Genomic DNA, 23,906 nt, shown 5'->3' on the forward strand with positions numbered 1-23,906 from the left:
CATGCCTGACAATTCTTTTTTATTGGATGTCAAACATTTTGAGTTTTACCTTGTTGCATATGCAAAATATTTGTATCCCTATATTCTTGTACTTTGTTCTAGGAGACAGTTACACAGAAACTGTTTTAGAAACCAGAAACTTTGGAGCTTTTAGTCCAGGGTTAATTTTGCTCTCCTACTGAAGTAATACTTTTCTGACTTTCCTATCTAGTGCCCTTTGAGAATTACAAAGTTTTCCACTCTGGCGAGCAAGAACACAAACTATTAACCGCTTTGTGTGAACTTCAGTGATTATTCCCTCCGCTCCTTTCAGGTGGTTCTTCCTCCTGCCTCAGTAGCTTCATCCCACGCAAACAGAAGTACTCAGCTTAAGTCTCAAGGGGACCCTCTCTATATCTTTATGCCTCCTTTCTGTGTAGCTTGCTCCTCTTTTGTACTCTACTCTATGAGCTTCAACCACTTTGGCCTCTTTAGACTCCCAGGTCTGTTTCCTCAGCTCAGGGAGGCCTCTGGGTTCTGCTGTGGTGCTCCCTCCCTGAGCTGCAATCTGGAATCTCTCTCCAAGCATCAGCTAGGGCCAGCACAGGACTCAATTCATTTGTTTTCCTTCTCTCAGAGATCACTGCCCTGCACTGCTTGATGGCCAGTGTCTGAAAACTGCTGTTTTATATACATTATCAGGTCTTTTAGTTTTTTTGAGTGAGATAATATTTCCAGTTTCTGTTCTGAAAGTAAATGTTAAAACCATTTTTGGAGGCAAGATTTTTATTACAATGTTATATGATTACTTTTAACAGAGGGGAGTGAAGATACCACCTCTTGGGAGGTACTGTTATGTTCTGAGAAAAACAAAACAAAACTTAAACTTTCAACTCTGGAAGATCTGAGCTCAAATTCCAGTACTGCCACTTTGGGCAAATTACCAGTTCTTTCACTGGTAAAACAGAACTAATAATATCTATTATTAGGTTGTGAGGTTTGCATGAGATGTAAACAATCTGCTGTATATCAGAGGCACCTCATACTTTTAGTTTCCTTATTTTCCCCCTAAAAAAATGAGTATCAGAAAAGCTATCTGTTAGGGCCCTGCCTGTACTGATAAGAGTGATTCCAAGCTTTTCCCTCTCAAATATCCTCTCTCTTATAGGGAAAAAGTAATCGTAATATGCTATTGAAAAGCCAGACACAAAGTGTAATTCTAGGAAACTGCCTGTGAATTTTTACCCTGTAAAATTAGTGGGAAGGAAAAGCCTTGAGTCCTGCCCTGTCTAACTCTGGTTTGGATTTGGCGTTTTTAAGTGTGGAACAATCCAGAATTCCAGCTCTGTCAGGAAAAAGCAGACAAATGAAACAGATGACAAATCATTTCTCTAAGGCCTGAAGCCAAACTGGCTCCAATAGCTGCTGGAATGGTAATAGAAGACAATTTCCTGGAGTATTTACAAAATCATTTGTAAGGATAATATTTTCCAGACTTTTACAGGAGGGCTAAGGGTAGCTTTTTAGTCTGCAGACTCCACAGAGGTAGCATATATTCAACAGGCAGTTGCTGGGACCGCCACCTCCCACTCTAACTCCTCCCCGTAACCCCCATATAGAGGCCTGATTTAGGCACTGAGATGGGGATAAGCCGTGGGTTTTGCCCTTTAAATATATGCCAGAATATAAAGGAGCAACAGGTGAGTACACAGCTAATCGAAAATGGAATGTGCTTTATGTGCGGTGTTAGCAAACTGCTTCAGAAAGACAGGGATAAAAGGTCAGCAAAACTTTCAAAGAGGAGGTGACTGAATATTTCAGAACACGTGCAGAAGTGGAGTAGGGGAGGAAAAGGGAACATTCTAAGTCAAGGGAGGGAGGCATACCCTGGGAAATGAATCTGAGGCCTGATCTATATAGGATTGGAATGTGTCAATTAGAAATGTTTTCAACTGAAAAGTAACAGAATCCTTGCCTAGTACAGCCTTAAGAGATGGAGGTTTGTTTGCTCAAAATGCTCAGAGGTATGTGGTTACTGGCATTGATTTGGTGGCTTGAATGTCATCTGGGAGGCAGGTTCTTTCCATTTTTCAGCTGTGACATCTTTAACATGGTGGGTTTTCATCTTTTTACTTTTTACCTCATGTTTGCAAGACTGTTGCCATAGATCCAGATGCCATTAACTAGTGTTATGAACAAGAAAACAAAAGGAGTTGAAAAGAGCTTTCCTTTAATCAGGGAAGAAAAAAATTTCCTGAGAGTTTCCCAGATTGTCCCACTACATCTTATTGGCCCAAACTGGGTCATATGACCACCTTCAGAGGAACGGTTGGAAAAATATCTGGACAAGAAGGAGTAACATGAAAGGCCTAGAAAAATCATGATCCATCCCCTGGGGCTGGGCATATTGCCGCCTTAAACAAAGTAAGTGTTCTCAGCAAGGAAGAAGGATTAAACAATCATTAGATGAGCAATTAACAATAACTGCAATCCCATTTTTGAACTTTAATCCAAGTTCTAGTGAAACAAGAGTTCTAATGGAGGAAAGAAAAAGCCCACATGATTCAAGTATACCTCTAGTTTTGTAGATGTATTCTGCCCTCTTCAGTCTTAGGAGAACCTTACTGCTTTTCCTGAGAATGACAGCCTTCCCCAAACTGCAGACTCAGATTTAGATGCAACTGAATACCTTCCTGTGGTTTTGCAGATTCTACTATATTACAAATTAAATTTCAAAAGGAGGAAGTTAAAATTTTTATTCATGTAAAACCTCCCTTGGGCTTCCCTGGTGGCGCAGAGAGTCCGCCTGCCGATGCAGGGGACACGGGTTCGTGCCCCAGTCCAGGAAGATCCCACATGCTGCGGAGCGGCTGGGCCCGTGAGCCATGGCCGCTGAGCCTGCGCGTCCGGAGCCTGTGCTCCGCAACGGGAGAGGCCACAGCAGTGAGAGGCCCGCGTACCACAAAAACAAAAACAAAAACAACAACAACAACAAAAAAAACCTCCCTTAATACTTTTAACACATTTCCAACTTAACTGCTGCCTTTCTTAAGCATCACAAGGCCATTCATTCATTCATGCCACAAACACCGAATACTCTGACGAAGCAAAGTACCTCGCTAGTTAACAGCTAGTTGGACCACTGGCCTCCAGTCAGGTTTGTATTCATAATAACGCTGCAGACCTGGCACCTACTTTAATAATTCTGAGAAAAAACTCTTTCCTCCCCCTTCACACACTGCCTCTTCACCACGCCAAGTCTTGTAGGGTACACTGGTCACTGGGACACGACTCTAAACACTCCCACTTTGAATGAATCCCTCTGGCTCCCTTCTGAGGGGAGAGGAGAGAAGGAGAAGCTACCTCGTTTCCTTAGAGACTCCACAACATTCCTTTAGGCTCTTACCAGTCTCACCTTCAACTTTCCCTAAAACAAACAGGAAAATAAGGACTTCATTTTTTTCCCTGGAGAACTCAAACTGAAGAAATAAGTGGCAAAGATGCGGTAGGAAAGCCCAGGCCTTCCTGGTGGTAAAGAAACAAATAGGAGGGAAGGGGTAAGACGTGAAATGTGTGCTTACACTCTTCTCACACACCCCTTGTGGCACCCCATCCTATAATGACCAACAACAGGATTACTTCATGCTTTAAACCTTTTTAGACCTTGGGTACCAATCCCTCTCCACAGCCACAGGGTCCTCTTGTGGGACCAAAATCACCCAAAAAAGAAAATTTATGTAAGGGGTTACTTGATAACTAAAATAGTTTAGTAGATACTGAGGAAACAGCCCTCAGAAATTGCCTGGTCCAAGTTAAAGGACAGAGGAAAGTAACATTCCTGGGGAACTGCAGTCAATATAGGTCCACAGGTCCACCTGTAGAAGTCCGGAGGGATGCTGAGACTGCTATGCCGTGTGCTAAGACCAGAGAACATCCTATTACCTGCAGTCTGGGGTTTTCTGACAGGGTCAGAATGCTTTGGCAGGGGTGGAGGCAGAGGATGGGCGGGGGCGGTGGGAGTACCTCAAACTGAACACAAGACCGAACAGGCAAGCTGCAGTGGCTTGTGGTCTAGAGAAGAAGTACATATTACGCCTCGCCTGAGACCTCTGCTGTGGACCAGATGGTGCACACGTGCGTGCGTGCGTGCGTGCGTGTGTGTGTGTGTGTGTGTGTGATTACTGGGATTTTCAGGTCTGCAGAGGTGAAGGTTAAAGCCCAATGTATTATTTCACTTAGGACACATTTGGATGAGGTAAAGGTGGAAAGAAAATAGAGAAAGCAATAGGAAATGAGTTTTTGCCCCTTCTGTGTAGCCACAGCAAAAGTCAGGTGATGTTATGCGGTTGCTGAGAAGAAACTGACTGTCCTGGATTTAAAGGTCCCACATTACAGAGGTCCATCTCTTTCCACATCTCTGCAGTTATCCTCCATTCCTTCCTGCCTAACAAATGCAGAGCCATATCACAATTCACCATCCTCAGAAAGGTCTACTCCATTTTCACGATCCTTCTAGAGGCCCCACCTGACCAGCTGTCACCAGAGGGAGCGATGGAGCACCCACATTCAAGCAGCATAGTTGGAACATAACACCAACCAGCAGAAGAAAGGCAAGAGGCACGGGGACGAGGAGTGCGGAGAGGTAACATGAGGCCAGACATGAAGATTCCAAGGCTGGGAAAGAGGAGAAAGGTGACAGCTGGGACTGAAGCATGAAAAGGGAGAGAGAGGAGAAGCCACATCAAAGAGCAAGAAATCAGTTACCAGATATTAATTCTTTCCTCCAATTAAAAGTCACTCACTTTTCTCTCAATATAAAACAGCACATATTCTTATTCACCACAGCTGTAAGCTTCAGGCTATGCACTGTCCTGCTGCAGTCCTAGGACACGTGCTACATCACGGTCAAGCTCCTGACCCAGAAATCACACATCAATGTCAGTCTCATTTCTTTGTAGTTACCCTTTGCCTAACTATGAAGGTTTTACAAAGTCACCTGAGGCTACAGCTTGAAACAGAAAACACAGCCTTAACCTTGAAGTCCCCATATCCTGGCTAGAGGGAAGTCCACACAGCCCCCGGGCCCTGGGGCACAGCGCTGACCTCACGGTCACCTCAGTGCCTACACTCCTTTCCTTGCCAACTCCACAAGAAGGAATTGCAGAGCCAGCTAAAGCACCAGCAGGAAAGGGCTATGAGGAGGAGGCACAGGGTTACGGCGACTGTAAGAACAGTCTCCTGAGCATCCACAATTAAGCTGGCCTTAGCCCAGCCCCACAGAAGACAGTTATTTCTTATTGTTTTTCTTAGGTCTTCTTCTTGGTCACTCATTTTCAGCTACCTAAATCATCTATCTGAAAATGAATACTGAAGAGATAAGCAGCCACAGGTCAAGGTGTTAGGGGAGATAAAGTTTGTCAGATATGTCAGCAAAATCACTGTTCAGACATGAATACTTTTCTCTTTGTGGAGCAAAAAAGCATCTGTGCAAGAAGATTCTGTTGATCTGACAAATTACTTTCTACTTATAGTAATAAAAATAAATCACAGGGAGAATTCAAGGGCTCTAAGGGCTTGGTGACTTCTGATTCAAAGGCAGCAAAAACACCAGGCCACTGCTCCCAGTGGGCACGCCCCTCTAGCCCTGCAGAGAGGCCACTTGACCCCCACTGCGAGGAGGATGTGCCATAGCAAGTGGACGAAGCTCCTTGAAGGTAAAGAAAACTGATTCTCCTTAACTAGACATTATCAGAGGACTCAGAAACTCAGGAATGTGATAACACACAAGCAGAAACAATTTTGTCAGCATTAACAACTAAATCAATTGTTAGCCTAGACAAAATCTACAAGAAGATGAATACACAAGCTCAACAAGAACACACTGTGTGACAACTGACCGACTTGGGTTTTGTCCTGAAAGACACTTTTGTTCGAGAAGAAAGTAAATTCTAAAATCTAAGAGCAACGAGTAAAAAAGATAAAATTCTAAATTAAATAACCACTGACTAAAGAAGAAATGAAGGCAAAAAATATACTAGGCATCAACTGAGAGACGACAATGTTTACAGGTCAAGAAAAGTTACAGAAGAGATCATAGAATTTATTTTAAAAAAAAAAAGACAACCGAATCAAAAGGTTTTATTTCAGAAACGGGTAATAAAATGGACTAAACTATCTGATGAAAAATGGGTAAGACTCTAACAGAATTGAGACAATTTGTTATCATGCAACTTGTTTCTTCACTTGGTTGGTACTAACTGTAGGATTTTACTAATACAGGAAATAGTTAATTAATACAGGAAACAACCGTAATCCTATTAAGCACCTCAATGCACTGTTTTTCAGTCTATATAAAGATGTAGGAAATACTAAGAGGGCATAATAAGTGTTTAATATAATCAGGTCTAGTGGAAGGAAACTTACCATAGATAGGATTTCTTCCGAGTATAAATAGACTAAAAAACATGTTTTGGAATGGACACATCTATTTGACTTTATTTATGATGCCAAGTTGCCAATCCATACCTGGTTAGTTAGAGGTAGAAACACATTCATTTTGATTGAATTCAGGAATACAAACACAGTTTCCTTGTGTTTGCTCAATACTTTGCAGTCTGTCCCAATGAAATCAAATTGTCCTTTTCTATTCACCACTGCAAACTAGTTAACTGTTCATTCCAGCTATACATTCATTGTATGACTCTGCTTCATGATGGTTATTTCATTTCATACTTTCTATAAGATAAAAGATGACTATAGCTTGTGTTAAAAAAAAAATAAATCATAGGAATGCACCTTTTGACCAGTAAAATTTCACTAAACAATCTCATCATACCTCAGTAGAATTTGTCTTCCAATTTCATAGTCTTTTAATCTGAATGAAAACAATAACTTACGGATTAAAAAGTTTTCTGTTTAACTGACAGGAAAAATGTTATAAACATGATTTCTGAATAGAGAAAATGAGATGCAAGTAGCAGTGCTTTCTTCACTGCTATAATACTTCATTTTTAAAAGTAAACACAGTACTAATAATCATTTTGATTCCAGTGAATAAAAACTTAAAACTGAATTTATTAATCGATTTGGAAGTCTGAAGCCAAAAGGATCCTTTAACAGTATTGCCTAATAGACAAGTCAATCCTAAAAAGCTAATCACACTGCAAAATTTTGGTCTAATTAAACTGGCTCTCGCTGATACTCTGTCTTTTTTTGTTTGGTTTCAATCTGCCATAACAACCAAGGTTAGAATTACATGTAAACAGAAGTATACAAGGCTTGATGAAATTGAATATGGAGGATTAAGCATTTAAAAAGTCTGGGTTATAAGTCTTATTGCTACACAAGTTCTACTGCATAATTAATTTACAGCAGCCTAAAACTTTTCAGCAACAAAATTATATTAAAAAAATATACCATTATCCCTATATGTTACGTTAATTGTAATGTAACATATCACAACCACTTAAGCCTTGCATTAACTTAGAAAAGAATAACTTGTCCCTGAAAAACTCTAAAGAGTGATCATATTTCAATCAAAGCTGTCCTGAACTAATTCATAATCAGCAGTGACTACATTTTGTCACTTCTTTGCTCTAACATGAGTAAAAGTGACGACAATGATTTTTTGAAAAGAGGCTAGAGAACCTGCATCCAATTATGAAGTGGACTTTTAAACCACCACTGGATTTTTAGAATGTTTTTAGTTGTCAAACATCCATATAGGTGAAACAGCTGAGGGAATAAACTGCCAAACTTGCCCAAACTACTTTTGTTCCATAGAATTTGATCCCTTCTAAATCGACAACAGCATACAAACTTAGCTATGAAGAATTCAGCACTTATAAATGAAAAGAAACATAATAAACCTACAGGAGGTTTAAAAGTAACGTCATTTGTTTTTGAATATTCAAGTGTAATGCTTCTGTAAAAGATTATGAAGAATTCAGCACTTATAAATGAAAAGAAACATAATAAACCTACAGGAGGTTTAAAAGTAACTTCATTTGTTTTTGAATATTCAAGTGTAATGCTTCTGTAAAAGATTAAAACATATGTTTCAACTTTATCAGATATGTCAATTTCCATTTGCTCCTAACCTGCCACTAATATATAGGTTCACTGGGCTGCCAAAGAACCCAGCTGATCATGGAGAGAGATGAAGGTATCAGTAGAAAAAGAGCACGGATACCACGGCATTTATCCAAACAGTATGATACCCGTCTTTGCATCCCTGAAGTAAGAATGGCCACTTTCTCCAATTAATTTGCTCTATACTAAATAAAGCAGCACTGTCTGTGAAGAGCTACTCCATACCCATAACATTTCACTACTATAGTTACCAATTCAGAAGTTAAAAAAAAAAAATTACAGACCAAATCCATGTACCCGTGATCCTTTGTATCCTAAAATGTAGAAATATTCTTAGTTTTAACCAAGAATTATATTGGAATGAAGTAAAACATCTTTTAAAGTAATTTTAAGTATACTCTTATCTGTCACTACATTTCTACATAGATTATTTAATATTGCTGTGGATATAATTTAATCGATAATAATATATCATAATGTCAACCATTACAGTGATCCAGAATGAGATTCTGGCTATAGAGGGAGCTTAATTATTAAGCAACACTTTCCTGAAAAGCTTCTGTATTTCTGATTGGTAAGAAAAACAAAAAAAAGAGCGTCTGTCATTGAAATAACACTGACGTTCAAGCTCGGGCCCCCTTCTTTGTGTTCAACATAATTAACTCTCTAGGACAAAATAATGAAACATTAAGTCACATTAAATAAGTTACAGTCATCTTCAAGAAAACTCGATGGGCAACTCTGGTGTTACAATTGTGTATCTTGGATCCAACTTAGGGATGAAGTCCTGAAAGTGTTTAGATGCACCAGTACCAAAAACATCAAGGACTTTTCGGTTCATGACGGCAAATCTGTAAAACAGAGGACACAGGGAACAAGTACTTAATGAAGTTTATAAAAGAAGATGATTCACTCCATTTGACTTATCTTTCATGGGATGGGAAGACCGAAAAGGCTGACATGGCAAAAGACTCAATGGCAGATTCAAAAGTCACTTTGATACTCTTCCTCAAGATTCACTGTCTCATATTTTCTTTAAAAAGATGATAATCCCCCAAACTGAAACCCCAGAGATTACCATCATTATTTCAAACTCTTCTAGAATCCTTTCCACTAGATTGTGTCAAATAGAAATATAGGTTCATTGTGATTTTTTCTGATGAATAAAATCACAAGAAGCTAAATGTATAATGAATGCACTAACATTTACTGACAAGCAAACGTATTAAACGTAATTCCTCTCATAATTGAAATTTTAATGTCTCACAGTCAACAGAAAATACATCCAAATGTGACTGAAGGGCAAACAGCATATAGGTTTTCAAATTTCTAACAGACACAACATAGTAAAAACACACCCTCATTTTATCCATCCCCCAACCTAAGAGATATAAAATTTTTAAAAGACATATATTTTAGCTAATGTGCAGGATGGACCTTCTGTGTCTCTGTGCCTGATCACAAGCCTTTCTTTTCTGGGGAAGATACCAAGGTGAAATTAGTTTTGAGTCATTGGCCAGTATCATTATTCCAAGAGCCAATAAATGTGATTTTTAGATCCTTCCCAAAGTATGTTCCCTTCCGAAATAATCAACTGGTTAAACTCATTGCTGTGCAAAAAAACCTAAATGACAAAGAAATAAATGATTAAATAATAATAATACAGAGGATACACAGTGTCATGGCTAAGAGGAAGAATTCTGCAGTCAGACTGCCTGGCTCATATCCTAGCTCTGTCCTTTCCTAGCTCTGTGATTCTGGCAGGTGTTTAACCTCTGTGTGCATCTCAGTTTCCTCACATTGTAAAAGCAAGATATTAATAGTACCTGTCTCACAGAGCTACTTTAAGGATTAAACACATATGTATGTATATGTATGTTGTATGTGTGTACGTGTGTATCTTAAAACCATTTCTGGGACATAGTAAGTAAGCACTATACAACTGTTCGCTATTACTAATATTAATGGCAGCTGCTATTTACTGAATGCCTACTAGGTGCTAAAGGCTGCCACAAACATCAAGATTTTCCCACAAAGTATGTATTATTGTTTCATTGAAGAGAGAAAGAAACTTGAGGCTCATGATGGTAAAGAATTTTCCCAACCGGTGACACAGCTAAGGGTATCAGAACTGCAGTCAAACCTAGGCCTGTTCAATTCCCAAGCTCATGGTCTTTCTATCAGGTCAACCTGCCTCCCAAAGAATTAGATTATAATCAGGAAATGCTAACAACAACAACAATAATAAAGAATATGACAGTAAAGGCAAAGAAAAATGTGCTTACAATATCAGGCAAAAGAATATGATTATTTTTCCAAAGTGGATATCAGTCAATTGTTCAGGCATGATTTCTAATGAATCTGTGTAATGTTTTTAATCAAAAAGAAGAGATCAAAGATTTTAAAAGTGAGACTTAAGAATGTTATATAGTAACTTATCAGCAGTTTGTAAGTCAACATATTAATCTAGAACACTTAAAATATCTAAAATAATATAGGGAAAAAAATAGTCAAAATAATGTTCACTAAAAGAATGCCCCATGTTATTCTTATTAAATTTTAGGTCATATTTGATCTATAGCTAGATACCTACTTTACCACTGAAAGAATATTCCCTCAAGTAAACAAAAGATTCAAAATCTTTTTTTATGGAAATTGCTTTTTTTTCTATGACCAGTTAAAACATCTCAGTCACTTACTTGCCCTTGGTGAGCCTTAAAAGGAACTTCCAGTAAGATGGTCTCAAGGTCTGAACTTCCATGACAGCCTAAGATTAGAATATTCAATTTGAGACTTCTTTTAGTAAACAGCAAATATTATCAGCAGTCTTAGGCAACAGAACATATTTATCTCTATTTTTATTGTTCACTGTATTTAAAAAACGACAGTGATGACAGTAGTAAGAAAAACATGTATTAATGTTTAAGTCGATAACTCAAGAATCTTTGTAAATATGCCTTCAAATAGGAATATTGCTCACGGAATAATAATTGAGTTAATAGTCATTATTATTGCGAAGCGTTTACTAGATACCCATTAGATAGCTGGCACTTCGCTAGTTACAGTAAGTTTACCAACTTAGCAGCATTACTGTGACAAACTGCAAATAAAAGCTGTCCCCAAAACTTTGCAAAAGCCCTAAGACCATTAACATCAATAACAGTGATTGCAGAACTTAAAGAGATTGAACGATGCTTCTATTAAACTAGATTCTACCCCTATCCTCACTGCCTGAGTAATACTGGGGAAAAGCAATTATTCATATTTATGCCCATGGTATCTTTTTTTTTGAAGTAAAATTAAGTTAGGGCATTCTAGCCAAGGTACTAGAGTGATAATTCTCCTACAAAAATTGCACTCTATTTAAACCTAAAAATTGTTGTGTTCATAAAACATGACCTAGCCCACTAAGTTAACATGTTTAATGATTTGAAACTTGCAAGCTATCTTGCTAATAAAACAAAAAAAGCATAAAATGTAAAAACTGGAAATGTTCCCAGGCCTTTATTTTCCCCCCATTGGTTTAATATACACTAGAAACAGAAATAATTCTACTTCTCATTTGAAAAAGTTATACTTACTGCCTGGAAGCAAATTGCCGTAGAGATGGAATAGATGATAGTGTCTGCATGGGGAAAATAGGGAACCTTTCCTGCTTCAATACCTTTGAAATACATTGTCTGCAAAACAAGCACATAGCGCAAGATTTATAAAGAAAACAACTTTAAATAGCATTACCAATAAGGTGGAGTGATACGTTCCCTATCTACAACTATTTTTTTCTACCTTTCAAAATCCTAACAATCCTTTCAGAGCTCAAATCATAGCTACTTCCCTGACATGTTAAGTGTCAGCCCTTCCCTTTCCCTCATTCACTCACCCCAAACCCCAGATGCCAGTAATAATACTTTTCTGTGAAATTCAACAGCACTTTATTTCTACCTCTTTCATGGTATTTATTCTTCACTGCTGTTTGTACAATGCCCAAGTCTTCCCTTCTCTGTTAGATCTATTCATTCATTCATTAAACATGTACTGGTGTAAACCTGATTAGCGCATAAGAAATAACTAACACACTCTAATAAGGTTACAAGATATCTATATTGATTAGATGTGTAGATCATCACATGTGTATGTACGTATATCTATGTTTATCTCAAATATATATATATATGTGTGTGTGTGTGTGTATATATATATATATAGGCTCCCCAGAGGAGGGAGCAACTACTCTGTCTAGGACAAAGGACCAAGGAGAATTTCAGAAATGACTACACTGAGTAGTGGGCATCTCAAACCATCTGCAGTGAAGAACCACTTTTTAAAAAAAAAAAATTTCTAACAATCATGGCCTGATGATTTATAATACAATAAAAATGAATTACTAGAATTGAACCAAATTTTCACTATTACATTCAAAAAACAAATTACTCCATCGAGTTGCTATAAGGTTTCCAAATGCTTCCTCTCAATTTCTATCCTTTCCTTGTCATGAACTGGTATGGTAATGAACAGTTCATAGACCAGCACTAGTCTGCTGACCCCACTTTTAATACTGCTGCTTTCTAAGAGGCCTAACATCAACAACTAGATAAGAGAGGAAAAGCAGGGGTAACAAACAGGGTGAAAATACATGACATGTATGGGGAGTTTCCAGCAAATTTATATGGATGGAACAAAGGATAATTCATGGAAATGGGTTTTCTGGAACGCAGGAATGCTAAAGTGAAACAAGTAAGAAAAGTGGAAATATGACCAAGACAGAATGGTGTTTCAATAGGTTGGAGGGAGCTTTAAGAAGACATGAGGGGACCATGAAATAAAGAACATAAAATAATTTTTTTCCAAGAAAAAAGTTGTTTATACAGCTGATTTTTAATTAATATTATGTATTAATATAGCATTTGAATATAAAATTAACTTCAATCTGTAAGATATGTACAAAGAGATTTATAATCTACTTCAGTAACAAGATAAACATGGGCCATTATTTTGAAAGTAATATGATAATATATTACAAGGTACAGATATACTGTAGTGTATTCCTGTTAACAAAAATGAAATTCAGATGTGGTAGAATGGCATCATAGAAACGTTATGTGAAACAGGTATCTCTTGATATATAGGATCATTGTGTTCCTAATTATTTCCTACAGTAAAACTTATCTGTTGACCTAGAGTCTAAATTAATGAAGAGTTGGGACTGTATCCCATACTTCTATATGCTTACCAGCACCATCGCAGTAATGGGAACATAATCGATACTCAATAAATATGTCTTGGAAATAATTTTTTCCAAGAAAAAGTTGCCTATACAGGTGATGTTCACTTAATATGCATTATATAGTAATACAGCATTTTAATATAAAATTAACTTCAATCATAGGAAAATGATTGCCTATTGTACCATAGTCATTAATTCCACAAAGGACATAGTAGGCTTATACTTCTAACTTCCTGCATTTAAAAAAAAGTTCTCATCAGCACACTTATCAGATACGATCTGTTGATATAAGAAACAGAGTGATACCACAGCTTGGCTTTAAAACCTCTAGCCATTTAGAGAAACATTTTACAAACTAGATCTCAATGTTGGATGGCCCCTATGTCAAAGAATATATTTTTTGCCAGCTAGGGAAAAAAATTATATTCTCTCACTCCCCTTTTCCTATTAGCAAGTCCTGCCAACTCTATCTCCTAAACATACACCAAATCTGTGTACTTTTCTCCATCTCTACTGCTACCATCCTGACACAAGCCACCATTTTCTGCCTGAGACTAACGGTTTTCTCCCAGATTCCAGTCTTGCCTCTAATCCATTCTCTATATAATAGCCAGAATATTCTTCTTAAAATGTGAATTAAATCACGTCATTTCCACGCTTAAAGCTCCCCAATGGCTTCCAAAGGCACTGAGAAAAAATAAATGCCTCCTCCCTTGCCTCTTTCTCTCTCTCTCTCTCATTTGGATAAAACAAATATGTAATTTTCTTAATGTCATTAGGGACACAGATTTTTCAGTGAGATAAAACTTTTTAAAAATCAAACAAGTTAAATAAAATCTAGAACCTGAACTTTGAATTGAAAACATCAATGTGCTCCTAATTATTTTCTCTTTCTCTGAAAAGAAAGGGGAAAAAAATAGGATGCTCTAACTCTGTTCACTGGAAAGACCAAGAAACAATGACTAGCCTAGGAGCAAAAAACCGTTAGCACCCAAACTAAAGTTTTCTAAATACCATTGCTCACCAAAAGAAACTAGATGCCATTGGAGAAGGCTGATTCTATGTCTGGAGCAGGAAACCACCCAGGTGAGCCTAGAATATCTTGTTTTATCACAAAGCAAGAAAACTATCAAAGATACCGGCATTACATCAAAAAAGAAACAGGAGTCAACTTGAAGAGGCTCTCATGGCCAAAGATGGGGCAATTTGAGCATAATGACTGCAATAGGTTGAAACGAATCAAATACGTTAGACTCCATGTCTTCATAAAGACACCTGACAACAAAGACTTACAGGTCAACTTTGCAGGACGCTAGGGACTAACTCATTCCAAACATTAGCAAATAAAGGGAAGTAATCAAGTACTTTATTATGACTTTGTGAACAGATGATCTCACAGTAACCAAACAGCTGAAAGGGAAAGTTCTTTTTGAAGAATTCCCACTAATAAATGCAGAAGAAACAATAATATTAGATTATGATGATTTTGCAACCCTCAGTGAAATAATAACCCCTGGTCATTAATGGCTGCTAAAACAATAGGGTAAAAGATGGGGAACCTTATGTTGGCTCTATCAACACTGAGGCCACTGATCCATCTTAGCATCACAAAAAGAGAGACAACCCGACATTTTTGTGTTTCCTAATGCGATGTAATAGGAATTCACACACACAGTAAATGTGAAGTTTTTCTGCCACTACCATCCCCCTAAAAGAAACTGAACCTGAACTTGCTTAAAGCTCTAGATCTAATTTACAGTTTACAGACAATACATGAGTTAAAGGAACATGTTATAACACCACCAGTGAGGATGCAATCAGCAAAATCCAGAATGTGGGAAATTCCAAAGAACTAATAACGTAGATTGTCAACAAATAAATGGCAAGGAAAAAAAGAAAGGGGGAAGAAAAGAAGAAAGGGTGAGGGATAACTATTATAAACTAAAAAGAGACTTTGGATCTCAACTAAAACAAAGGGATTGCAAAAGACATTTGTGAGGTAATATTGAAAATGCAAGCTCTAATTGGATAACGATAATATTAAAGAATTACCAGGTTTTTAAAATTTATGACATGTATTTTGATTATACCCTGATGGCATTGGTGATTTGCTTGTTTTTAAGGAGTCCTTATTCTTTAGTTTTATTTTTTAAGGACTCTTTCTCCTCAGTTGTTTATGGATGAAGTGATTTGATCTCTGGGATTTGTTTTAAAATAATTTGGTACTTGGGGGTTTGGAGCAGTATAGGTGAAAGGAGATTGGCCAAATGCTGTTAACTCTTGAAGCTGTATGATGGGTACATGAGGGTTATCACATTATTCCTCCTATGCTTGTGTATATTTGAAAATAACACAAAGAAAAAAGAAGAAATAGGAGAATTGACTTTGTAAGTACTTTTATAGGATTAGAATTTGCTTTTGAAACTTTTACTACTAAAGCAGCTAAAAAGCTCTGTATCCTTTGGTTGTATGTGTTTAAACATGTTTGCTTACCTCTACCAATTTGGAAGCTAAATACATGGAAATTGTTGTGCTTTTATAAAACATCATTGATATTCCCGCCAAAAATCCTGAAACAACAAATAAGGCAAAACTGATCAGAACTCAAAGTATTTCTCTGTTATTAAGTCACTCAGAAATGTTGATTCAGTTAAATAGGAAAGAACTGATTTGTAGTACTGACTTTTGTTACAACAAAATCAAGGGCAGTAATATAAGTGATGACATTAAAATGGGGTGAATTCTTATTTATTATCACATATTTTAAACTTAAAAATTGACCTTTAGAGTTAGAAACCACAGTTCTTATATACATATCACAAGAAACTACATTCTAAATTTAACTTTTCAAAACAGCAGTGGTCTTACCAAGTACAATGATTTTTTAAAATAATTTTATAAAGGTTACTGGTATCATTTCTGATTTTAAGTGGAAATAGTCATTCATCTATTCTCCTAACAGCTCAAATTACGTTTAGTGCTGTCATCACACTTCCCTCCATTACTTTCATTCTATAAATGGAAAACCAAGGTGGTAGGAGGCCTGGAATACTAATATTAGGGATATTACTAATAAATATCTGAAAAATTGTCTATTTAACTTAAGTAATACATATACTGAACTCACAGAAAATGTTTAGTTTTTATTTTTATAAAATTACTTGAGTTCCTAAAAAAATTATTATTAAAAATACATCACTTGCCAGTGGTAAAATCAGAATATTTTAAGAAATCTAACTACACTTCCACTAGTCACTTATATAATATTTTAAGTCTTTATGTTCTTTTGTGACACATTCCCTAGAATTTCTGGCCTGTAGCAGGACAGATACCCAAGTCATTATATTGCCAACCCAAAACATCAGATGGCAAGAGAGCCTTGATATGTTAAACTTCACAAATACAAAATATTTGTACTAGTGCCTTAATGGGAGAAAAAGGAAGATACAAAGAAATCAGATGAATTTGAAAACCATGTCTGTTTCATTCCTACTACTGATTGATGCAATAGTAATATATGTATTTTATCATTGCTTTACCAGCTATAATGGCATGCAGTTCATCATCCAGATTTCTGACCCAGCGCAGGAAGCAACTAGTACCCTGTATCAAGAAGAAAATACAATGACTTCAGTTGTTTCAGTTCTAGGAAAAAAAATGCATGTAACATCTGTAATGGGTGAGTCATTAGCTGACCTTGGAGGCAAATTGGTGATCTTATTAAAATCAAACTGAATATATGATTGGGAAAATTATGAACAGTAACCTGTTATAACGTTACTGTTTGGATAGACCCTATTAAGAAATTATACATAAAATTTTCATTGTAATGATTTTTCAAAATGAATTCAAAAATTCTACTTTTGCTTAGATGTAGAATGCTGGGAAAAGTATCACTCCCATTCTAACAAGGAGAAAAAGCTGGATAAGCTACAACTCTGTCAAGTCAGAATCCTATACTTAGAGAAAACATTTTTCAATATGAAGGTGAAATAAAGACTCTCTCAGAAATTTCGCAACAAGCTGGTGGGTAATCCCCATGTCGGTGTGACGTGCTAGCTCGGAAGTGTTTTCTGCTGCTGTCATGGTTCATCCGCTAAACTGCATCGTTGCTGTGTCCCAGAACACAGAACATTGGCAAGATCGGGGACGAGCCATCGTCAAGAACGGGGACCTGCCCTGGCCCCCACTAAGGAATGAATACAGGTATTTCCAAAGAATGACCACAACTTCTTCAGTAGAAGGTAAACAGAATTTGGTAATTAAGGGTAGGAAGACCTGGTTCTCCATTCCAGAGAAGAATCGACCTTTAAAGGACAGAATTAATATAGTTCTCAGTAGAGAACTCAAGGTACCTCCACAGGGAGCTCATTTTCTTGCCAAAAGTCTGGATGATGCCTTAAAACTTATTGAGCAACTGGAATTAATAAAGTGGACATGGTTTGGACAGTGGGACACAGTTCCGTTTACAAGGAAGCCATGAACAGGCCAGGCCATCTTCGACTATCTGTGACAAGGATCATGCAGGAATTTGAAAGTGACACATTTTTTCCAGAAACTGATTTGGAAAAATATAAACTTCTCCCAGAATATCCAGGTGTTCCTTCTGATGTCCAGGAGGAGAAAGGCATTAAGTACAGATTTGAAGAATATGAAAAGAACAGTTAATATGAAAGTGTCTTCTGATCTATTTCAAGCCTCCTCCTCCCACCCTCAAAAAAAATTATGTATTTTTTTGTTGTAAAGACTTTTGTTGACTTTAGATCTATGGATAATTATTTCTAAGCAAAGTACCTTTATTCCCCATTAATCTTAACTAGGCTGTATCAGATACCATTTGTGAAACATTTCTTGCTGTAACTGCCTGAATGCCCATCAAGGGTCAAGAATAGGTTACCAGCACCTACCTAGGGTAGAATATCTACCAAGACAGCCCAAAGTGGGAGAGTCCCCTGGTAGCATAAGTTGAAACCAGAGCCTATAGAGCTAGGAGCTAGGCAGATGGGTCCAAAGGTCAGAAATGGATTATAAATAGAAGAGCTAGCACTCAGTTATTAAAATTAGATCAAAAGAGGGACTGTGAATTACTCTATATCACACTTGTGAAAAATATTCTGTTCACTCAGACCGAGAGTCTATAAGTTGAGAACGCCAGGATATTCCACACAGATAGTAAAGAGGCAGGTATGACACTACCTTTTCGGTGGTTAAAGAAGAAGGTCTGAGACCTTAAAAGACTTTGTTTCTGATCTTCAGTGAGATTCCATCGGATGTTACAATGATAAAACAAGAATTGGCTGCTCTTTACAAAAAAGAATAATCTAATATCAAGCATAATGGTTAAAATTAAAAATTCAAGGAGGTAATAAATTGAGAATGAATATTGCTAGAAACCAAAATTAGTAAGTTAGAAACTAAACTTCACAGAGTTAAAAAGTGAAAATTAAAACATGTTTTACCCATCATGTTAGTAAAGATTTAGATTAAGTATCCAAAAAAAAAAAGAGCATTTTCTGCCTTATAAATTGGGACCTTTTTAGAGTGTAAGTTAGCAATATCAATTAATATTCAAAATATTCTGGGTTTGGACCCAGAATTTCCACTTCTAGAAATTAATCCTGAACAAAGAAATGGACCCAAGAGTATTTGTTGCAACATTTTTTTTCAAACTTGGAAAGAGCCCAAATGTTGATAAATAAGAAATAACCAACCAATATGTCTATAAAATGTAACATCTGCAGCAGTTAAAAAGGACAAAGTACTGACAGAAAAACGCCAAAAATTGGTAAGCAAAAGAAGCAAATTGTGTATAATACTCAAAATGTTTAATAAATGTTAATGGGGGGGGGGGAAAGACTCTCTCAGAAAGATAGAAGCTGAGAAAATGCACTACCTGCAGACCTGCATTACCAGAAATGTTAAAGGTCGTTCTACAGGCAGAAGGAACAAGATACCAGATAAAAATTTAGGTATAAAAAAAGAGATGAAGAGCTCTGGAAATGGTAAAATGAAGGTAAATTTAGAAGACATGTTTTTCTTACCTTTAATTGTTATAAAAATGAATCAACTGTCTAAAGCAGTGGTCAGAAAACTATGGCCCACTAGGCAAATCTAGCCTGCCACCTGTTTTTACACGACTCATAAGCTAGAATATTTTTACACCTCTCAATGGATAAAAATAAAAAACAATAATATTTTGTGACATGAAAATTATATGAAATTCTAATACAGTGTGCTAAATTTTTATTGGAATACAGCCATGCTCATTCATTTATATATTGTCTATGGCTGCTTTCACACTATAACATCAGAGCTGAATAGTTATGAGTGAGACCATATGTTCCACAAAGCTTAAAATATCTACTCTTTGGCCCTTTACAGAAAAAGTTTTCTGACTCCTGGTCCAAAACAAAAATAGCAACGGCATATTGTGGGGTTTGTAACATATGAAAAGATAAATGAATTGCACAAAGGATGGGAAGGAGGAATTACAAGTATGATGTGGTAAGATTCTTACACTATACTGAAGTGGTATAATATTATTTGAAAATATTGACCAATAAATTAAAAATGTTTATTATAAATGTTAAGACAATCACTAAATTTTAAAAAGAAATATAAATAATAAGTCAATAGTGATGACAGAATATAAAAAATACAAAAAAATTAATATAAATTTAAAATACATAAAAAATACCCCCAAAATCCAGGAGACAAAAAAAAAAGAGGAACAAAGAAAAAAATGGAACAAATATAAAACTAATAAGAAAGTAGATACAAACAGATATAAACTCAACCATATCAATAACTATATTAAATGTAAAGAGTCTAAATATACCAATTAAAAGACAGTGATTACCAAACTGGATACAAAACTAAGAACCAACTATATGTGGTCTAAAAGAAACCAACCTTTAAACTGAGGTCACGGAAAGATTAAAGAAGGAAAATATGCCATCAAATATAATCAAAAGAAAACTGGAGTAGCTATATTAATAGTAGACATAGCAGACTTCAGAACAAGGAATATTACCAGGATAAAGAGGAACATTACAAAACGGAAAAAGGGTCAGTTCACTAAGAAGACACGGAAGAAATAAGGTTTGTTTGCCTGACCTTCTCTTAATTACATTCTTAAGAAGATGCAAAAAATTGATAAATTTTTCAGAAATCACATATGGCTTTGGAACATGCTGTATGAATATTTTTTATAATAGATTTTCTGACCCAGTTGCATTTTTCTTAGTTTAATTACCATTAGTTTATATTACCTAAGCAAATAAGTAGCAAAAATGTAAACAAACAAAAAAGCCTATGCTCTTAGATATGCTGGATGGTGGAGAATAACCAACCTGGGCTAAAAATGTTGGAGATAATCCACATTTAAATATTTAAGAGTTTATCTTAAGAGTAAATACAAACTCTATGACACAAGAAATGAAAAAGAATGTGAATATAAACATATTATCACCAATATTCTGCCCTATTAACTCTTGTATATATTCAAAGGTATAAGTAATGCTTCCTAGTCAAACCATTTGAAAATGTTTTCAATGTTAGTAATATTTCATAACAAGTGATTAATTAACTATAGTTTATAGTTTGCCACTCTTTCCTTTCCATTTCAAAACTTTCTCCACAACTACCTTTTATAGGTAAACTTTATCATAAAATGAAACACAACCATCTTATCCAAAATAATTCCAGAATTCAGTTTTTCCCAGCATTTCTTTTAACAACTGTGTGTGCACATGCACACAGGCATGCACATGCATATAGGTCAACCTTAGTTAACACATTTTACCTTTAAATTTTGAACATAAATTTTAGATGTTTAATAAAATATGTCAGTAATATGGTTTACATATTAGTGATTCCCATTAAACAAAAGGCCATTACTTCAAATTGCAGAGTGCTGTGTCACAGATGATCCCTATATATGTGTTTAGGTGGGTGTTTATTATATATGTGTGGGTACATTTATAGGAACATGCAGAAAGAGGTGGAAGAATGTTAACTTTGTTTATTTGAGAGAGTATAGTAGAAAGAGTGAATGAGTGAGAGATGGAAAATAAGTCATCGCTTGTATCAGTTACAAGAGAAAATCCTTACTGTTTCTATCAAAGGTTGATATCAGCTAGGAGGGTCTGAAAATGTTTAAATTAATAATCAGGTAGTCAAATTATTCAGAAAAAACAAATAGATACATCAGTTTTGATGTTAGAAATATCAGGAAGTTCATATTTTCTCAGTGCCTACATTGTTGAAAAAAAGAAAATGAGTTTTTGAAAATCTTTAATATTATGTATAAATGCAAATATATCTACACCTTCAAGCTTTAAGAGAAGAAATATCTCCAGCCTCTATTCCCAACATAATGTGCATATTTGGTGATGAGATATTTACAAATACTACAGAAAGGAGTATTAAAAAAATGACAGATGAGTTCAGGCTGTATCTCATTTTAACAATAGCCATGTTATTTATTTCCCACTTTTCTTTCCTCTTCTGAAAGCCTTACCTTGTATATACTAACAAAAGAGCCCAGAAAAGCTCCGAGCTGGAAGTTTTCTTTATTGTAGAAGAGAGAAAGTAGCCGGGATGGCTGTGTAAACAGATGCCTAAATGCAGAGGGAATCCGGAGGCAGCACTGGATCAAGTATCCCACACTAAACATTCTGATAAAACCCTAGAGAAAATTGGGAGGAAATTCTGATTTACAACCAAATTTTGAAGACCGATAGATATAAATTTTATTGTCGCAGAATCAAAATGGAACTAAAAATATTAAGACAAGTTTATATTGCAGCCATTTTCAAAATTAAGTCCTAAACCTCAAACAATTTTAAAACAATTGCCTTAAAAATAAGCGTGAAATCTTGCAGCAAACATACTTTCTATGATTTACAAAGGCTTAAAAAGTCTCCCAAGCACTGGCCAAGTCTATCTATGTACCAAACTTCTACTTCTTGACATTTTATTGACATAACTGGGATTTATAATCCCTAAACCACAAATAGTTTTAGAAACAAAAGCACTGCAATTCCAAAAAAAAATAGTTAACAAAACCAAATGCTTTTGGAAATTTTAACAGAAAATGCCTCTTAATCATTTGTTTGAGCAGAGATTCTTTTGACAGAAAATAATTGTATTATCTGTTTAGACCTTTGGTGTCAACTATTTAAACGATCAAGTTTAAAGAATTTTCCAGGAAAAGAAATAATTCTATCTAGGTTTTTACTTCCGTGCTCAATATGTCAAGCTGAAACATCTCTAGGGAATGGCAGCTTTAAGGTAAACTAAACAAAACCCAAGAAAGCAAATTTGCTACAAAATCACATTTGCTGTCAACATTTCTCCATATTACCTGCAACTATCTACAGTGTAAAAGGAAGGAAAGGATGACTAATGTTGGTCAATTTCATTTCCCTCTTTAGGAAAATGAAGTTTGATGTCACTTAATGGTGAGAGACTGAAAAATTCCAGTCATCTAGAAACAAAATGTTATCAAAAAGAATAGTATTTTATAAATGATTCAGCCAATACACTGTAATACTGATCTCCCATCCTCCTCCTCTTTCACCCCCACTGGAATGGAAAAATGTCTACATTCTTAGCAGTGTTTGCTGCTAAGTTTCAAAGGTCAGGTTTGTATCTTCTGGATAGCAGTCTTCTTTTTTTTTTTTTTTAAAAATTGAGTTACTATGAAGAAACATTCATTAATTTACCTGAAACTATCTAATACCTGGTTAAAACATGAAAATTAAATTGTCCAAACAATTAGCATGAATTATCATGCATATGCTTAACTGAAACTGCCTAGTGTTTGTTTACTGCATGAAGTGGTCACATCTGTATCTTGTCACTGATAATATCATAATATTAACCTAAGGGTTCAAAGATCGCACTCATGTTCAATCATTTCACACTATTTTCAAGAGATCTATTCATCCTTCCATTCATTCACCCTTTCACGTATTCAGGAAAGATTCAGTGAATGCCTCTCATGTGCCAAACGAACATCACACTAGATGCTGGGGATAGAGTAGTGAAGAGGACGCAAAGCTCTTGCCTTCATGGAGCTTCCATGCTCATTAGAGGAAGAGAAAATCAGTAAACAAATAAACATAGAGTAATTACAGATTACAGTAAGTGTTGAGAAGGAAGTAATCAGGGCACTGGGAAAGAAATTAACAGGGCATCCTATATTAGACTGAGTGGTAAGGGAAGGCTACTGAGGGTGTGACGTTTAAGTAGACACAAAAGAGAAGGAGCTGGCATGAGAAAAACATTTCCGGTAGCTTGGACAAGAAGCACAAAGCCAAAAAAGAGATTGGCAGGTATCAACAAAAAGTTCGTGTGAATGGAGTATAGTGAGTTGGGGGGAATGTTAATTCATCTGAATATTCACTCAGGGGTATGATTTAACATGAGGTGTAACTGAGTCCATAGAATAATGAGGTGCACTGTCAAAATATTTTACTATACTTGTGATATAAATTCCTCATCCACAAATCTCCAAATAATTCTACATTCATGGACATAATATTACAATGTATACATACATTAGCAAGTTTATAGTACTGGTACACGCTTGAAAGAATGACTACAT

General features: G+C 36.0%; 1 protein-coding gene and 1 pseudogene across 3 annotated transcripts in view; one reads left to right on the forward strand and one right to left on the reverse strand.

Annotated features, from left to right (window-relative positions):
• Positions 1-6,446: 6,446 nt before the first annotated feature.
• Positions 6,447-23,906, reverse strand: part of TMEM135 (transmembrane protein 135) — a 245,819-nt gene continuing 228,359 nt past the window's right edge. Inside the window, exons 10-15 of one of the 2 annotated variants that reach the window (XM_082627650.1) lie at positions 21,816-21,983; positions 16,834-16,897; positions 15,788-15,864; positions 11,652-11,750; positions 10,770-10,837; positions 6,447-8,921 (exon numbers count right to left, since the gene is read on the reverse strand). In XM_082627650.1, coding sequence (XP_082483776.1) covers positions 8,789-8,921; positions 10,770-10,837; positions 11,652-11,750; positions 15,788-15,864; positions 16,834-16,897; positions 21,816-21,983 — 609 coding nt within the window. In that variant the 3' untranslated portion in view covers positions 6,447-8,788. The remainder of the gene's footprint in view (positions 8,922-10,769; positions 10,838-11,651; positions 11,751-15,787; positions 15,865-16,833; positions 16,898-21,815; positions 21,984-23,906) is intronic. The other variant, XM_082627651.1, reaches the window with a different exon arrangement.
• On the forward strand, positions 17,184-17,962 carry LOC309807629 (dihydrofolate reductase-like; annotated as a pseudogene). The gene has a single exon. The product of its transcript is annotated as a dihydrofolate reductase-like (transcript).

The sequence above is a fragment of the Mesoplodon mirus genome, assembly GCF_964341445.2.
Source record: "Mesoplodon mirus genome assembly, chromosome: 7".
Lineage (NCBI taxonomy): Eukaryota > Metazoa > Chordata > Mammalia > Artiodactyla > Ziphiidae > Mesoplodon > Mesoplodon mirus.